Source organism: Oryctolagus cuniculus, chromosome 10 (genome assembly GCF_051225735.1).
Source record: "Oryctolagus cuniculus isolate XC-2025 breed Fujian yellow rabbit chromosome 10, ASM5122573v1, whole genome shotgun sequence".
Taxonomy (NCBI): domain Eukaryota; kingdom Metazoa; phylum Chordata; class Mammalia; order Lagomorpha; family Leporidae; genus Oryctolagus; species Oryctolagus cuniculus.
In genome coordinates, this window is record NC_142876.1 from 92,510,148 (window position 1) to 92,527,419 (window position 17,272).

Sequence of the window (17,272 nt, forward strand, 5' to 3'; positions counted from 1 at the left end):
GGATCGTGAATGGGATAGATCTTAGAAGTTCTTTCTCAGCCATGGCATTGTCTGTGGATACAAAGGCTGTTGATTTTTGCATCTTGATTTTATATCCTGCTACTTTACCAGACTCTTCTATGAATCCCAGTAGTATCTTAGTATAGTCTTTTGGATTCCCTATTTATAGGATCATGTCATCTAAAAATAGGGATAGTTTGACTTCCTCCTTCCCAATTTGTATCCCCTTGATTTCTTTTTCTTGCTTAATGGCAATGACTAAAACTTCGAGAACTATATTTAATAATAATGGTGAGAGTGGGCATCCTTGTCTGGTTCCAGATTTCAGTAGGAATGCTTCCAACTTTTCCCCATTTAATAGGACATTGGCTGTGGGTTTGTCATAACTTACCTTGATTGTGTTGATTTTGTTGAGGAATGTTCCTTTTATACCCAATTTGCTTAAAGTTTTCACCATGAAGGGTGGTGTATTTTATCAAATGCTTTCTGTGCATTTATTGAGGTAATCATATGGTTTTTGTTCTTAACTATGTTAATGTTAATGTATCACATTGATTGATTTGTGAATGGTGAACCATCCCTGCATACCTGGGATAAATCACACTTGGTCAAGTTGAATGATCTTTCTGATGTGTTGTTGGATTCAATTGGCTACTATTTTGTTGAGAAATTGGCCTGTGGTTCTCTTTCTCTGTTGTATCTTTTTTTCAGGTTTAGGAATTAAGGTGATGCTGTCTTCATAGAAGGAATTTGGGAAAACTTTCTCCCTTTCAGTTGCTTTGAGTAGCTTGAGAAGAATTGGAGTTAGTTCTTCTTTAAATGTCTGGTAGATTTCAGCAGTGAAGCCAGCTGGTCCTGGGCTTTTCTTGCTGAGTGTTTATTACTAAGTAAATTTCTGTCTTGGTTATTGTCTGTTTAGGTCTCTGTGTCTTCATGGCTCAATTTAGGTAGGTTGTATGTGTCCATTAATCTATCCATTTCTTCTGTGTTTCCCGATTTGTTGGCATACAGCTTTTTGTAGTAATTCATGATGATTCTTTTTATTTCTGTGGTATCTGTTGTTATATTTCCTTTTTCACCTTAATTTTATTGATTTAGGTCTTCTCCCTCTTTTTTTGGTTAATTGGGCCAAGGTGTGTCAATTTTGTTTATTTTTTCCAAAAAAACAGCTTTTTGTTACAATGATATTTTGTATTTTTTTGTTTTGTTTTAATTTTGTTTTTTCTTCTCTAATTTTACTTATTTCTTTCCTCTTACTAGTTTTGGATTTGGTTTGCTATTCTAGGTCTTTGAGATGCATTGTTAGCTCATTAATATGGTTCCTTTCCAATTTCTTGATGCAGGCACCAGTTGCTATAAACTTTCGTCTTAACACTTCTTGTGCTGTATTCCAAATGTTTTGATATGTTGTATTGTCATTTTCATTTGTTTCCAGAAATTTTTTTGCTATCTCCTTTGACATGTTCATTCAGGAGCTTGTTTTTCAGTCTCCATGTGTTTTCATATGTTCTAGAGATTCTTGAGTTGTTAATTTCCAGTTTCATTCCATTGTAGTCAGGGTAGATGGATGATATTATTTGAATTTGCTGAGTCTTGCTTTATGGCCTTGCATGTGGTCATTCCTAGAGAAAGTTCCTAGCACTAGTGGGAAGAATGTATATTCTGCATCTGTAGGGTATCTGTAGATATCCCTTAGGTACATTTGGTGTATAGTGTCGATTAACTCTGTTGTTTCCTTGCTGATTTTCTGTCTGGTTGATCTGTCCATTACTGTAAGTGGAGTATTGAATTCCCCCATTGTTATTGTATTTGAGTCTATATTTCCCTTTAGATCCCTTAATGTTTCTTTTAATTGGCCAGGTGCCCTGTAAGTAGGTGCATATACATTTATAATAGTTATATCTTCTGTTGAATTGACCCCTTAATCATTGCATAGTGTCACCCTTTGTCTCTTTTGACAGTTTTTGTGTTAAAGTCTATTTTGTCTGATACTAGAATGGCTATATCAGCTCTTTTTGGTTTCTGTTAGCATGGAATATCTTTTTCCATCCTTTCACTTTCAGTCCACATGTAACTTTGTTGGTGAGATGTGTTTCTTGAGGCAGACAATAGATGGATTTTGTTTTTTAATCCATTCTGCCAGTCTGTGTCTTTTAACGCGGGAGCTGAGGCCATTTACATTCAAGGTGAGTATTGATGAGTAATGACTTTGGCCCTGCCATTTTCCAAAAATATTCTATTGTTTTCTTTGGATTCCCTTTGTACTTTTACTGGGAGATTTTCTGTCTTCACTTTCTTTCATAGTGATGACTATGATTCTATGTGTAGCATATCCTTAAGCATCTTTTGTAAGACTGGATGGGTGGTGAGAAATTCTTTAAATTTCTCTTTGTTATGAAAGGTCTTTATTTCACCTTCATTCAGAAATGAAAACTTTGTGTGGTATAATATTTTGAGTTGATAGTTTTTTTCTCTTAAGATTTGGAATAAATCTTGCCGTTCTCTCCTAGCCTATAGGGTTTCTGATGACAGGACTGCTGTGAGTCTAATTGGAGATCATCTGAAAGTAATCTGGCATTTCTCTCATGCACATTTTAGAATCTTTATGTGTTACTGGGGAGAATGTGACTACAGTGTGTCATGGTGAAGATCTTTTATGGTCATGGCTATTAGGAGTTCTGTGGGCTTCCTGTACTTTGACATCCCTTTCTTTCCCCAAATTATGGAAGTTTTCTGTAATTATTTCATTAAAAAGGTCTTCTAATCTATTCTGTCTTTCCACACCTTCAGGAACTCCTAAAACCCGTATGTTGGGTTGTTTGATAGTATCCCATAAATCTCCAAACTAAAAGTTTTCTAATTTTTTTTTATGGAATGATTGTAAAATTTCCAAAGATTTATCTTCTATCTCAGATATTCTTTCTTCTGCCTCACTGAGTCTATTCTTAAGGCTATCCACCGTATGTTTTATTTGTTCCTTTGAATTCTTCATTTCCAACATTTCATTTTGATTTCTCTTTAAAATCTCAATTTCCTGGGAAAAAATTTCATTCATGTCATGTACGAATTTCTTTAGTTCATGAATTTGCTTCTGATTCCTTCTAAATAACCCTATGATCAATTTTTTGAATTCCGTTGCTGGCATTTCGGTCAATATCTTTATCTTCACATTCTAGTACTGACATGATGTGTTCTTCTGGGGCTATTGTGTTCTTCTGGGGCTATCATGTTGTTTTCCTTATTCTTGTTTCTTGAATTGCTGCATTTATTATTAGGCATTTTTGGTGATACTTGTTTGTTTGTTTTTTGACCTGTAATGGCTTTTATCTTTGACCTATGCCTTTGTGACTTAGTGGTGTGTCTGATATTTCAGTGAATACCCAGAGGTGTATGCTGGATATGGTCAGAAAGCCGTGTTCTGTTCTCCATGGTGAGGGGAGTGTCCAAAATGATACCCAAGTTGAGTGTGATAAATCTCCTCTTTTTTTTTTTTTATATCGGAGAGGAGGTTTATTCTGCTCTGTTGGCATATTCTCACATTCACTTCCTCTCCTCAAAGGAGACCAGTGCCTGGGTGCTAGCTGCAGTGAGTACAGTTTTCATCCGCACTGCCACAAGAACCACACAAACAATCTGTGCAGTCCTCAGTGTGTACATGTATCTTGCAACAATGACCCTTACCAGGAAAGCAGGGAGCCCTGAGCGTGTAGAGCCCCCCACAGTGACTGCCCAAAGTCCCAGCCACACTCTGTGCCCTCCTATGCAGGCATAGTGTTTTCATAGTCCCAGCACACAAGGCTCCCAGCCACCTGTCAATTCTCTCAACCAGACTCAGGCGTCTCCTATAAGGTGGTTTCTGGGAGCACAGACACAAGCAGGCGCAGCTGTTACGTATGTCCAGAATGGTGCCCAGCCTCTCTCAGTGGTTACAGGACGCTGGTGCCAGGTGGTCAGGGAGAGAGAAATGTGCACCCTTTGTTTTCCCCCTAGATTGGCAGGCACATTGTCTCCCACTGGGCTCCAAGCCAGACTCATGCCAGGCTTTTCCCCCAGCTTTATCACCAGTGCTTAGGCTGCTGCAGTCTGGTCTCACCTTACTCTAAAGTTGGTGCTGAGGCTCTCAGCTGCTGGGGTCCTGAGTTGTGCACATCCACACCCTCCACATAGGTCTACAGTGTCCCTCTAATTTGTGTAGAGTTTCCTCTGCTTTTTTCTCCCTAAGTCTTCCCTGAGATTGCTCTCTCTCCACTTTTTTTGAAACTATAATTCCGTAGACTAGAGCAGTAAGTGCCCTCCCTATTCTGCCATCTTGAAAACTCCTATGCTCTTTTTTAAAGGAAGTAATTTTTCTGTGCTGGCTGTCAGTTTGAATTTTATTTTTGAATACTTAATCAAATTACTTGTAGCTGTCTATTAAGGTATTAGGGGAATAAAATACATAAGTAACTTTGAAAACTTGATATGATTCTAATATTGGAATCAGAATAAACACCTATCTCCTATGAAGAAATAAGCTATGATTTTTGGTACAACTTTAAGTTGTGTCAAAATGATATATGAATGTTCTCATTATAGTGATAATTATATTTACTGAGTTATTTTAAGCTATATAGTCCTTTCGCTTCTGTCTTTTGTTCTTTGATATGAAAATGGACCAGCCAGTCTACCCATTATGCACCCACATCCCCCTCAAGAACCATCAGCAGATAAGAATAATAACAGAAGAAGATTCCGGTTAAAAGGCACCAGCAGAGAAAGGACAGACACACCCAGCGGTATGGTACCATTTCAATACTATCTTAGATCTATGCATTATTCAGGGCAATGGAATCTATCTCTGCAGGTTATAAATTTCAAAGGATTATGAACCAATTCATTTAAAATATAAATGTCTGTTCTACAGGGATTATGGAAATAAAGTTTTCTACAAAAGAATTGCTGTAGAGCCCTAGCAGATTTCCTGGATTAAATAGACAGTACCACAGAAATAAAGGACTTCCTAATTTTACTCTCAAAGGCTGAATAAGCTTACATTATTGTTTTTTCAAAATGGCCCAGATGTGAAAGAGGAGGTTCCTGCCTGCTGACTTTACCAAAATTGAACTTTATTGTAATTTTTCATATTTCATTTGTGTCTTTTCTTTTAAATTGAACTCTGTTCAGATTGGTTTTATACATTTGCTGCCTCTGCCTCTGGATTCTTCAGTATGTGATATGATATAGATTAAAAAATTAACTCTTGGGGCTCTCAGTTATGGCACAGCAGGTTAAGCTACCCATTTGGACATCCATATTAGATTTGAGTCTCAGTTACGTTGTGCTTCCAGTTCAACTTCCTGCTAATGCACCTGGAGACAGGGGGTGATGGCTCAAATACATGCGTTACTGTCAGCTATGTGGGACGCCTAGATGGAGTTCCTTGCCTAACCTTGACTATTCTAGACATTTGAGGAGTGAACCAGCAGATGAAATACTCCTTCTCTCTGTCTCTCTGCCTTTCAAATAAATCTTTAAAAAAACATTTTTAACTCTTTGCAGCCAGTAAAGTATTAGGGAAATATAGGTGGCCGTTAACAGTTATTCTTTTGAATACTGGAATTGAGGTATATATGTGTAGATTTGTATATACATGTATTAGACTATCCTGAATCCAGCCCAGAATGTATCTCACACATACATACATTCGTACATATATATGTATATATATAACTTCTCAAAAATATAAGATTCTTGGGCTAAAATTCAACTTGCTCAGTTCACATTAATTTTATAAAAGAGTAGATAGGAAAATTAATTCTGTAACATCTGCATCATTTTCTTAAGGTGTTGAGGGAAAGACCTTGGTCTACATGATTCATGTTTAGTAAGAATTATAATTTAAAGAAAACAGAATCTATTTTATGTAAGACCCAAGGAAAAAAAATAAGACCATTTAAAAATTATATGGGTTTTTGAATTCCTTTTATCACACATTATAAAACTTGAGGCTAAAATGTCCCTGTGCAACTATCAAAGAATTTTAAGGTGACTGTCTACAAAAATGCAACTGAGTTCTTCTTTAAGCACTCACTACTGGGAAAAAAAAAAGCAATGGCATATAATCTATATTCTTACTTCTAATTTGCTTTTAAAGAATCAAACAGAAAGGTAAGAAAATTAATATAATTTTCAAAAATCACTTTTTATAAATATAAATAAAAAAATAATAGAGTAGAAAATATATATTACCATCCAGGGATTTCTTCAGGAAACCACAAGAATGAAGAAGATGAAGCAACAACCGTCCTGGCTGCTGTGGCCCAGGAAGACACAGAGGTGGTGAACTCCAGCACTCCAGGGCCCCAGTCTTCTGATCAAGCAGGTGGGCATCCTTACACCATATTTGATCATAATTCAGAAATACACCTAGTATTTCAAACCCAATTCTTTCTAAAAGTGGTGATGTAGCCACTTGCTAACATTTTAATTTTTTTATAAATCTCTTTTTGTTAACCTTAATTTTCTGTCAGACTTTAATGAATGAAAGAGTATTTTCAAGTGTTAGGACACTGGTTGTCCTGTTCTACATGAAAGTTTGAAACTTTCAAGTGTTCCCTTGACACTCTTACCCTACCCAAAGATGATGTATTATGTTTCTCCAGCTCTCTTTATAATGGAGATGGTGGGAGCTGAGAGCTTTGAGCCCATCAACATATCTTGCCTAGCAGGTGTGTGCTACTTTTACAAAGGCAAATTGGTTTTGAGCAAGAAAAAAAGGAAAATAAATGAAAATTGTTTGTAGTTTGTCAGTCTTATTTATGCAATGTTGAAACCTTCATTAAAATGTTAGGCGCAATTAGTGTCTCTAGCATAAATCTCACTGTGTAGAAAAACTAATTAGATGTTTAGGTGATCATTCTTGCATTTATCTTGTTTGCTGCAATATTGTGATTACACAGTAATTTACATATTTTTCTAAGAAAACATACCAAATTATTCATTACAATTGATATGGAAATACTTGAGTTAAACCTACGAATCCCCAAAAAGCATGTGGTCCTGAGATAATTAGAGTAACTTTGGTGTAAAACACTCTTTTTACTTTGACTTTTTGACAGTTAATAATACGTTTGGCAATAGGTCATACAATTTGTTTAACTGCATAATGAAGATGCCTTTTCCTTCAATTTGCTTCACATACTCATGTATTTAGTATAACACACTGGTTTCTAAAAACTTTGTCAGCATTTACAAAGCACCTGCTTTGTTTGCAAAGCACCTACTGTATGCCTAGCACCATGCAAAAGGGTTTGTAGTCCAGCATAGAATAATCTAGTCAATCTGTTCATTTTATTTGTTCCTAGCTATGCTGACTCAGAACCGTCTGCACTCCTTGTCAAGGTGAGCAGATGAAATACATTCTGAGCTGGCGCTGAGGCTCACTAGGCTAATCCTCTGCCTTGTGGCGCCGACACACCGGGTTCTAGTCCCGGTCGGGGCACCGGATTCTGTCCCAGTTGCCCCTCTTCCAGGCCAGCTCTCTGCTGTGGCCAGGGAGTGCAGTGGAGGATGGCCCAAGTACTTGGGCCCTACACCCCATGGGAGACCAGGATAAGTACCTGGCTCCTGCCATCGGATCAGCGCGGTGCGCCGGCCGGCCGCGGCAGCCATTGGAGGGTGAACCAATGGCAAAGGAAGACCTTTCTCTCTGTCTCCCTCTCTCACTGTCCACTCTGCCTGTCAAAAAAAAAAGAAAGAAAGAAAAGAAAAAGAAATACATTCTGCCTGCCAGTGGCAATAACCGTACAGATTCAGTCACTGAAAAATATGGAACCCTTGTCCTTCATTGATTTTCTCTAAGAAATATATATTTGGAGCTGGCTATGCTAAATAGCAGGTTAAGCCACCACTTGGCATGCTGGTTCACATCACAACTGCTCCACTTCCAATTCAGCTCCCTGCTAATGCATCTGGGAAAGCAGCAGCAGATGGCCCAAGAACTTGGGCCCTTGCCAATCATGTAGGACAGAAAAGACCCAGTTGAAGCTCCTGGCTCTTGGCTTCCACCTGGCCATTGCAGCCATTTTTTTGAGTGAACCAGCAGATGGAAATACCGTGTGTGTGTGTTTGTGTGTGTGTCTGTCTGTCTGTCTCTCTCTCTGTCTCTATATATATGTGTCTGTGTTTGTGTGTGTGTGTGTGTGTGTGTTTCTCCCTCTGTCTGTAACTCTGCCTTTCAAATAAATAAATAAATCTTTAAAAAAAGAAGAAAAGTACACATTTTTCACCTCATGTTATATAATAGCAGCTTTAGATTAATAAATGAATACAATTGTGCAACAGTTTATTTGCCATCAATTTTTATTAAAGGTTTGAGGATTTATTTGTTTGTTTTGCTTTGCTTTTGCAGTGTAAGCTTTAGAATTGACAAATCTTATATCGTTCTTTGTTATTTTCATTGAGCATAAATATGACAGGATTCAAGAGTCAGATGTAAATTATTGTGTCCACATTATAGTTCTGTAGAACAGATTCCTGCAAGATTTTTACCATTGAAATAATACAACAAAAAAAAGTAAATTTAAAAAAAACTGAAAAGTAAGTTTAGAAAATACTCAACTCTTTCCTGCTGTCATTGTAAAGAATAAAGTAAGGATGCTTTTAATGATGTTCCTTATAAAGATTTCTCTTTCCAATTTGCCTGGATCACAGAGTCAGTCCATCTCAGTGGGATATGAAAGATTAGTTTTTTAAGGTTTTATAAAAATATATCTCAGTGGTGGTATGCAGTATTTTTAAAGAAAACAATGTGCAAAAAGATTTTCATGTCAAAACATTATCTACTAAAATTAAACATAAAAGTCATTTTCACCCAGCAGGATCCACCACTTAGATTAACAAATAATTCTGTGAATTTACTGTTACTTGCACAGTCTACTCACTTGAGTCTGTGAGTTGCCCTGTTGCTGGCAGGAGAATGGGGAAGGAAAGATTGTCAGCCTTTTCTTACTTTCCCCCACCCCCACTATGATTTGTAATCTGAACAATGACCAGATATTTTGTTTAAAGAAACTTGTTAAGCACACTACTCTGTCCTCCTTCAGTTTAAAGGAGACATTAGAAACTGAAACCCTTTGAAATTTGTAAGATTTTTTCCCCCTCTGGAATGTCAGATTAATGAGATTGTGCTATAAAGAACTTGCTGCAAGACAGGTGATAATTACTACAGATTTACAAATTTCCTGGCCAGTGTTTCACCTCAGATGGAGAGGAAGTGCAAATGAGTTGCCTGTAGCTATCAACACTGATCTATGAGTTCAACGTTTAGCAGATTACAAGATGGTGGATAAATTAGCCTTCCTTGGCCTTTACATCATTTGATAAATCTGTTTCAAGAAGAAATTGTCACCTACTCCTTGCCTAAAGTAACACTTTTATGGAACGCTGCTCTAATTTTTGTCATCTTTTCCAAATGTTAGATGAGTGGATATTTCCTGAATGTGATAATCTCGTTCCCCATTTGACGTCCAGCAAACAGTCCCCACTTCTGTATGATGACTCCTGCAACACATCACACCTGTGGCTGCAAGCCAGCAATGAAAGTGATCATGACCGAGAGGTAGAGGGAACCCAGATCATTCAAGAAGACATTTTTACCTTCTCATCAAGACCACGGTCAGCACCTCATGGAAAGACTCCAGATATGTCCCCAGAGGGGGGCCCATTTATTTTGGATCCAAAAGAGGACAACAGTGTGACAAGCAGAGACACCCGATTGGAGGATGATTTTTATAGCATGGACAGCAGCGAAGAGGTACACTATTTAATAAGTAAGGCAGATTTAAAGCACAGTTGTTCTATTAGCTTCTATAACCACTAAAACCAGTTGAAATGTAAGAGGGGAAAGCAGCTTCTATTTATAAAAATATAGCAGATTGCCCTGTCAGTCAATACTTGCATCAGGTTGTTATGGTAACTCCAAATTGCTGCCTTTTTTGTTAACAGCCAATTCCATTTTTAATTATGGAAGTCAGTTTGGGGGTTTCTTTGGTTTCTGTTTTTCATTTTAATCTTTGTCTCACTAAATGAGGCATGATAGATAGTTTAGTTATATGTCAGCAAGACCAATAAAATACTGAGAATACATCATTCTAGATCTCTGGGGAAATTGTGTTGCAGTTGCTAAGCATTCTGAGTTGACAGTTTTCTGGCTTCCTTATTTCCTTGCCATCTTTTCACCTTAGACCTATTAGGACTCATTATTTTCCATATGGTCCCCGTATTTCAAGAGTTGTGCCAATTAAAGTTTAGATAATGAATCATGAATTAGTGCTGGGAGTTGCTTTACAGGAGGTTTTCTGTTTGGAATTTTTTAGAATATAAATATATTTTATGAAATAGTAAAATCATAAAAAGTTTTCTTAGAAACTTGTTAAAAATGAAACTGAATACTGTTTGGAAAAAAATTATTGAAAACCTAGCACATGGTAACTTTCCCCCAAAAGAAATGTATATGGAAAGTTTCTTTAGTGTATCTTAATGATGACCATTCATATTTTCCAGAGAAAATATTCAAAAGCCAGAATTAGTAAAAATATATAAATTATTTCTTTATAGAAATAATTAGTAAAACTTTTTATGTATACTTACAAGTTTTTTCTGTCATAACTGTAACCGAGAATCTCTCTTTGGACAGTAGAATGTAGATTAAGTCCATATCGCCTACCTTTAAAGAGAGTTGAGATTATGGTAGGATTATTTAGGTAGTAATTATGGTTTTTTTGCAACTTTTAATGAGTTTTTCAGCAAAGTGCATGGAGGATCCTTTATTCACAGTATGTTCATCCTTGCCTCTGAGCCTAATGAAACAGTTATTCATACCAACCTAAGCCCACTGCAACCCCTTTCTCATATAAGTAGTCCATCTGATGCCAGGATTTGAAATGTTGCTTTTGCATACATTTGCCCCTGTCATCCTGGTAACATTAAGCTGCAGAAACTGTAAAATGGTCATTTGTCTTCAGCACCTAGTTGTGGCCCCATCCCAGCTGTCAGTTCTTCCATGATACAAGTGAAATGAACTGATTAATTCATAGCAAATTAAAGGGATAGGTGTGGCCCCTTCCTATATGCACAGTACCATACTTCCTGACCTAACCCAAAGGATAGCTCCAAGAGTGGCATTTTCATGGCCAGTAGGAAACGATGGTTCTCTGGAAAACTATAAGGAAGCATTATGGGGAACTGGCATTCAGTAATACCATACAAGAAGCTTACCTCTTCCATCTGTAGACAGGAAAGCCTTGAGAAGAAACAGTAGAGATTTATGGAAAAATTAATACCAGCTCTAAATATTTTAGTTCATGTCACTTTATATGCTTTCTTTTGCTACTAGCTACTCTACTACCATCCCAAAGTGTTTATTATGCAGATGTTATTTATTAACAACTACATGAAATTAATAACAAATTTTGTGGGCCGGCACTGTGGCGTAGCAGGTAAGGCTGTCACCTGCAGTGCCGGCATCCCATATGGGTGCCGGTTCGAGGCCTGGCTGCTCCACTTCCAATTCAGCTCTCTGCTATGGCCTGGGATAGCAGTAGAGGATGGCTCAGGTCTTTGGGCCCCTACACCCGCATGGGAGACCTGGAGGAGCCTCCTGGCTCCTGGCTTCGGATCGGCACAGTTCTGGCTTTTGCAGCCATTTGGGGAATGAACCAGCGGATGGAAAACACCTCTCTCTCTCTCTCTCTCTCTCTCTCCCCCCCCCCTTCTCTCATTGTGTAAATATGACTTTCAAGTAAAATAAATAAATCTTTAAAAAAAATTTGCATGTATTACCCAAGTTCCCACTGGCATGGTTGTCTGGTCACCCCTCTACCATGCCCATCAGTATGACCAGCAGCTCATAGCTAGGACCAATGATGGGACCATCTTGTTGCTAACACCTGCCCTGGTCTACCTTTAGTTGGAGACTTTGAGACATGGCAGCCAGACAAGGGGCAAAAGCTTTGCCATATTATCAAGTTTTACGGAGTTTGCTATTAGAGAGACTTAACAATATATAGACCAAGAGATTTAAGATATGAGCTCTATTGAAACAAGTTCTAGAGTTTATAATGATCTCATCTTTACCAAATTTGTGATTCTCTTCCTCCTCCACCTTCTCATTCCCTTCCTCCTCTTCTTTTTGATGATATCTTTTCCTGTAGGATAATTTCACCCATTTATTAATTGTATGAATTAATGGGAAACCAGGTTACATATTTACAGTGTCTATATACAATCTTAGAAGAAAAGTCAGGTTAGTTAATTGCGGGATCCTTACTATTGGTTGCATTATTTGAGGATGTTATATCCTCAGAGAAACATGATTATACTTAAGCAAAGTATAATATCATGTTACAAATAATGGCGAACAAATTAGTAATAATTCTATTACTTACTATATTTGAAGCATACAGCTTGTAATTAAAAGACTTTATTGATGTTAGACCATTGGGTATTTTTAAAGGGAAATTAGATGAATTCAGTAGCATATAAACTAGGCAAAATCAAATCATGTTATTATGATAGAAGAAAAGTACAGATACAGTAGTAAAAGCTAATTAAAATGAGCATTCAGTGATATATTGTCTTTGTGATTTAAGCTGTTCATAATTAATTCACATTTGAGATCTTAGTGTAAGAGCTTCAAAAGAATGAATTTTTTGCAAATGCGTTTGTGGTACTCTTCACTGTATATTTTATTTCCTAGGCAGCCATATATATAAACATTTCTAGTATTCAATTAATTTTGCAGTTGTACTTGTTATTTGAAAAGCACACTCTAGAAATATAACTCACAGTGAGCTATAAAATAAGACTACTGTGTAAAACAAATTATCTTAGGAAAGCTATTAAAACAGTGTGCCTTTCACACTCATAAAGCATCAAGAAGAAACAAAAGCATGTTGCCATTACTGTCTCCATTTTATGTTATCTGTCATTGTGCCCAGCATAGATTCTAGTATGGTTACCTAGTTTGCGGTTTGAAATATTTTTGTATTAACATTTTAGTATTCCCCTAATTTAAGTTTTCAACTAGAACTATTGTCTTTCTCTCCTGAAATTCTGTTTATCATGTACTGAAGCAGATATTTGTAGGGTCAAGTAATTCCTTTTGTGTAACAGTCCTAATTGGAATTGTGGGCCTCCCAAGTTATCCGTATATGGACTCCAGTCATGTGGCATGATGACCCATTGTGTTCATATTAGCTAGAAAACTTCCATATATCCTGCCCTTCAGACTCTGTGGAACCCAACAAAGGACAAATATACATACAACAAAGGAAAAGCTCTGACTTTGTCCTTCCTCCCAGCTTTCCTGGCCTTGTTGCTTTCAGGGCATTTTTTTTTTTTTTTTTTTTTTTTTTTTTGTTTTGGACAGGCAGAGTGGACAGTGAGAGAGAGAGACAAAGAGAAATGTCTTCCTTTGCCGTTGGTTCACCCTCCAATGGCCACCGCGGCTGGCGCGCTGTGCTGATCCGATGGCAGGAGCCAGGTACTTCTCCTGGTCTCCCATGGGGTGCAGGGCCCAAGCACTTGGGCCATCCTCCACTGCACTCCCTGGCCACAGCAGAGAGCTGGCCTAGAAGAGGGGCAACCGGGACAGAATCCGGCGCCCCGACCGGGACTAGAACCCGGTGTGCCGGCGCCACAAGGCGGAGGATTAGCCTAGTGAGCCACGGCGACAGCCCAGGGCATTTTTTAACAGTCAGTAGTTGTTTCATTTTATACCTTTTCCTAATGGCATATGTTTATGATTATACTATTACGATAATCCATTCACTCTTATATATCTGACTAATGATTTGGAATTGGTTTCTCACGCATACTGCTGTACACACAATAGAAAGGATATTTAGTCCTTGTATTGCTGCTTATTTCTCCGTAACATTTAAGAACTTTAAAATGTCAATTTATGCATTGGAAAAAGAATGGAAGGACTGCATTTTGAATATATTGCCTTGCATTTTTGTTCCTATATATTCTGAGTTATATTATAACAGACTGTCTAGACCTATCAGGCAATTTTTATATTATTTTTAAAAGCTTTTATTTAATGAATGCAAAATTCATAGGTACAACTTTAGGAATATAGTGGTTCTTTCCCCCGTTCTCACCCTCCCACCCCTACTCCCATCCCACTTCCTACTCCCTCTCCCATCCCATTCTTCATTAGGATTCATTTTTAATTTAACTTTATATACAGAAGACCAACTCTATACTAAGATGTCAACAGTTTGTACCCACAGACACACATGATGTATAAAGTACTGTTTGAGAACAAGTTTTGCAGTTAATTCTGATAGTACAACTCATTAAGGACGGAGGTCCTACATGGGGAGTAAGTGCGCAGTGACTTCTGTTGTTAATTTAAAAATTAACACTCTTATTTATGACATCAGTGACCATCCGAGGCTCTTGCCATTAGCTGCCAGGGCTACAGAAGCCTATCAGCGCAGCTCTGGTTGTTGTGACAGTCTGTGGAGTAAACCAACAAATGGAAGACCTCTTTCTCTTTCCTTCTGCCTCTCTGTAACTCTGCCTTTCAAATAAATAAATAAACCTTTAAAAAAAAAAGAATATTTTTGTCTTGGATAATTAGAGGTATCTCATCATTTTCTCCAAATTTTCATTATTCCATACAGTCCCTATAACTTCTGTGATTTGTCTGTAAAGCGTCATTGGTACAGGTGAAAATGTTTCCAAAAATAATTCAACACTTTTTTAAAAGCAGACTTAACAGGCCGGCGCCGCGGCTCACTAGGCCACTTGTGGCGCCGGCACACCGGGTTCTAGTCCCAGTCGGGGCACTGGATTCTGTCCCAGTTGCCCCTCTTCTAGGCCAGCTCTCTGCTGTGGCCAGGGAGTGCAGTGGAGGATGGCCCAAGTACTTGGGCTCTGCACCCCGTGGGAGACCAGGAGAAGTACCTGGCTCCTGCCATCGGATCAGCGCAGTGCACCGGCCACAGCACGCCAGCCGTGGCGGCCATTGGAGGGTGAACCAATGGCAAAGGAAGACCTTTCTCTCTCTCTCTCTCTCTCACTGTCCACTATGCCTGTCCAAAAAAAAAAAAAAAAAAAAAAAAAAAAAAAGGCAGACTTACCACAGTATAGTTGCTAGTTTAAAACCACCGCATCGTCCTTTCATTTTGGTTGTTTACTATCCACTGACTGTTTTTAGCTATACTGTGATCTTTAGTTGACAACAGAGATGTCTCTCTGCTGTTTGCAAGAGCTGTTGTCCAACTAAAAGATGTACGAGTTCACACATTTGATCTCTAAAACATTAGACAAAAGTAAAAACTCACACTGACCAGTTTCAACCATGCATTTAAAACTGCCATCAGAAATGTGTTTGGAATATTGCACATGTGTTTTCTTACAGAGCTTTAAGAATGCTACAGATGACTTTTTTCATGGTGAACTGAATTAGAAACTCAATTGAAATATAAATAAATATGATCATCCACTTTTACAAATGCTAAGATAGAATTCTATCCCAACTCATTCAACATTAATGTTGTGATACAAAGAACCTGGGTCCCATCTGCTCCAAGTAGGTGGCCCTCAAGAGTCATTAAAATTATCTTTTTAAAATTACAACTCATTGAAAAAAAAATCACAACTCAACAAGAGCAGTCCATTTTGTGCATCCAGAAATTATTGTCCAAATGCCCATCTGCATTTCCTTTTAAGAAAAGTAGTTCAACAAAGGCAGTGCTGGCTCCTTTGGGAAATCATTCTCATCTTCGGTGTACATATGCTGTGCTACAGTTAATCAGGCAAACTCTATTGATGTTCCTGGCACTGGGGCGCGATTGAATATTTAACAAACAAATGTTTCCAAGCCCAGAAGACAAACAGTTCAAAAGATCTGAGGTTTTTTAAAAAATATATTAAGTTAAATCAAAAGCATTTTGTATTTGTTATTCTAAGGAACAGAAGAACAAATGATTAGAATGTGAAAATGGCATGACAACTTCTTTACTATTCTGACAAATTATATTCAATTGCTGTACAAATTTTCAGTAGCTAAATGATAAACCAAAGGGAAAAAGTAATTTTCCAATCAAATCAGAGAAAGCTACCTTCTCATGTATGTAACAATGTATATGTTATATAAAAAAAAATTAGTCCAAAAATGTGTTAAACAAATTAATTAAATATGTTACATCAATAAACATCATCTATACTTTACATTGAAGCAAAAGTTTATAAACAAAATAGGATTGTTTCAGTGTACCACTCTTCAGTAAATATTGCACTGTTTTTTATTCTCGTTATTTTCTCTGTAAATGAGGGACTGACCCAACTCAAGTAGAAATATTAGTTAAAATTAGTAGTAGTGTTCTCAGTTGTGCCAGTTCTCTTTTTAGCCTCTGAGAAACCAGAATTGGTGATCCTAGGATAGCCACAGTAAACACACCTTTGGTACCCTGTCCAGATTTTCCAGTTATTTGTCTCATCATGTATTTAAAAGAGCATGGGAACATAATATCAAGGAAATACAGTGCCACTAGGAGAATACTCACCAAGGATACCCAACTAAATCCATTCACTTCTTGGCTGATCTCCCAACCAGGATATATCTTCAGAAAAATGTGAAATGAGTTCCCTTATACGTACTTGTGAATATTTCCACATATATAATCACTGCTCATGCCAAGCAGATGTTTTACAGCTGAGCAGACTACTAGAAGGAAGAAAAGGCTGCATTCTGATCCTACCCTGCCACCCTGGACTTAGAAAAATCGTCTTATTTCCGAATGTGTTGATCTTTATGGTATTTTCTAATTGATGTAGTTAACATCTGATTTTCCACGTAATCTTCTAAATTGCCATAATAATGCATCTGAAACTTTTTAAGTGGTCTTCACTACCTTTTATATTATGATAGTATTACTTTTGACACTGTCTTCCTTCTGCCATTAGATTTTATGTCTTTTGAATGTCCTCTTACCTGTTTGTCTTCAGTAGTGCCTAGAAAATGCTTTAGACACAGCAGGAGTTTAACAAATGTTTACTGAACTAATGTCGATGACAAAGGCTCCTAAGTTCTGCCTAGGTAATGTACTATAAACACACACATTTTTTTTTTCTATTATGAAAATACAATAAAATTAATGAGTGGAGGATCTTTTTTTTTTTTTTTTTTTTTTGACAGGTAGAGTTATAGACCATGAGAGAGAGAGAGACAGAGAGAAAGGTCTTCCTTCCATTGGTTCACTCCCCAAATGGCTGCCAT

At 37.5% G+C, this 17,272-nt stretch overlaps 1 protein-coding gene across 10 annotated transcripts in view; it reads left to right on the plus strand.

Moving 5' to 3' along the window:
- Positions 1 to 17,272, plus strand: part of CFAP20DC (CFAP20 domain containing) — a 277,464-nt gene that overhangs the window by 164,478 nt on the left and 95,714 nt on the right. For 7 of the 10 annotated variants that reach the window (XR_016214759.1, XM_008260862.5, XM_051852256.3 and 4 more), the window contains 3 exons: positions 4,659 to 4,775; positions 6,236 to 6,361; positions 9,459 to 9,793. Coding sequence is in view for 8 of the 10 variants with exons in the window: in XM_008260862.5 (XP_008259084.4) it covers positions 4,659 to 4,775; positions 6,236 to 6,361; positions 9,459 to 9,793 (578 nt within the window). In the remaining 2 variants the exon portion in view is untranslated. The remainder of the gene's footprint in view (positions 1 to 4,658; positions 4,776 to 6,235; positions 6,362 to 9,458; positions 9,794 to 17,272) is intronic. The other 3 variants (XR_011379498.2, XM_089306006.1, XM_089306008.1) reach the window with 1 other exon arrangement.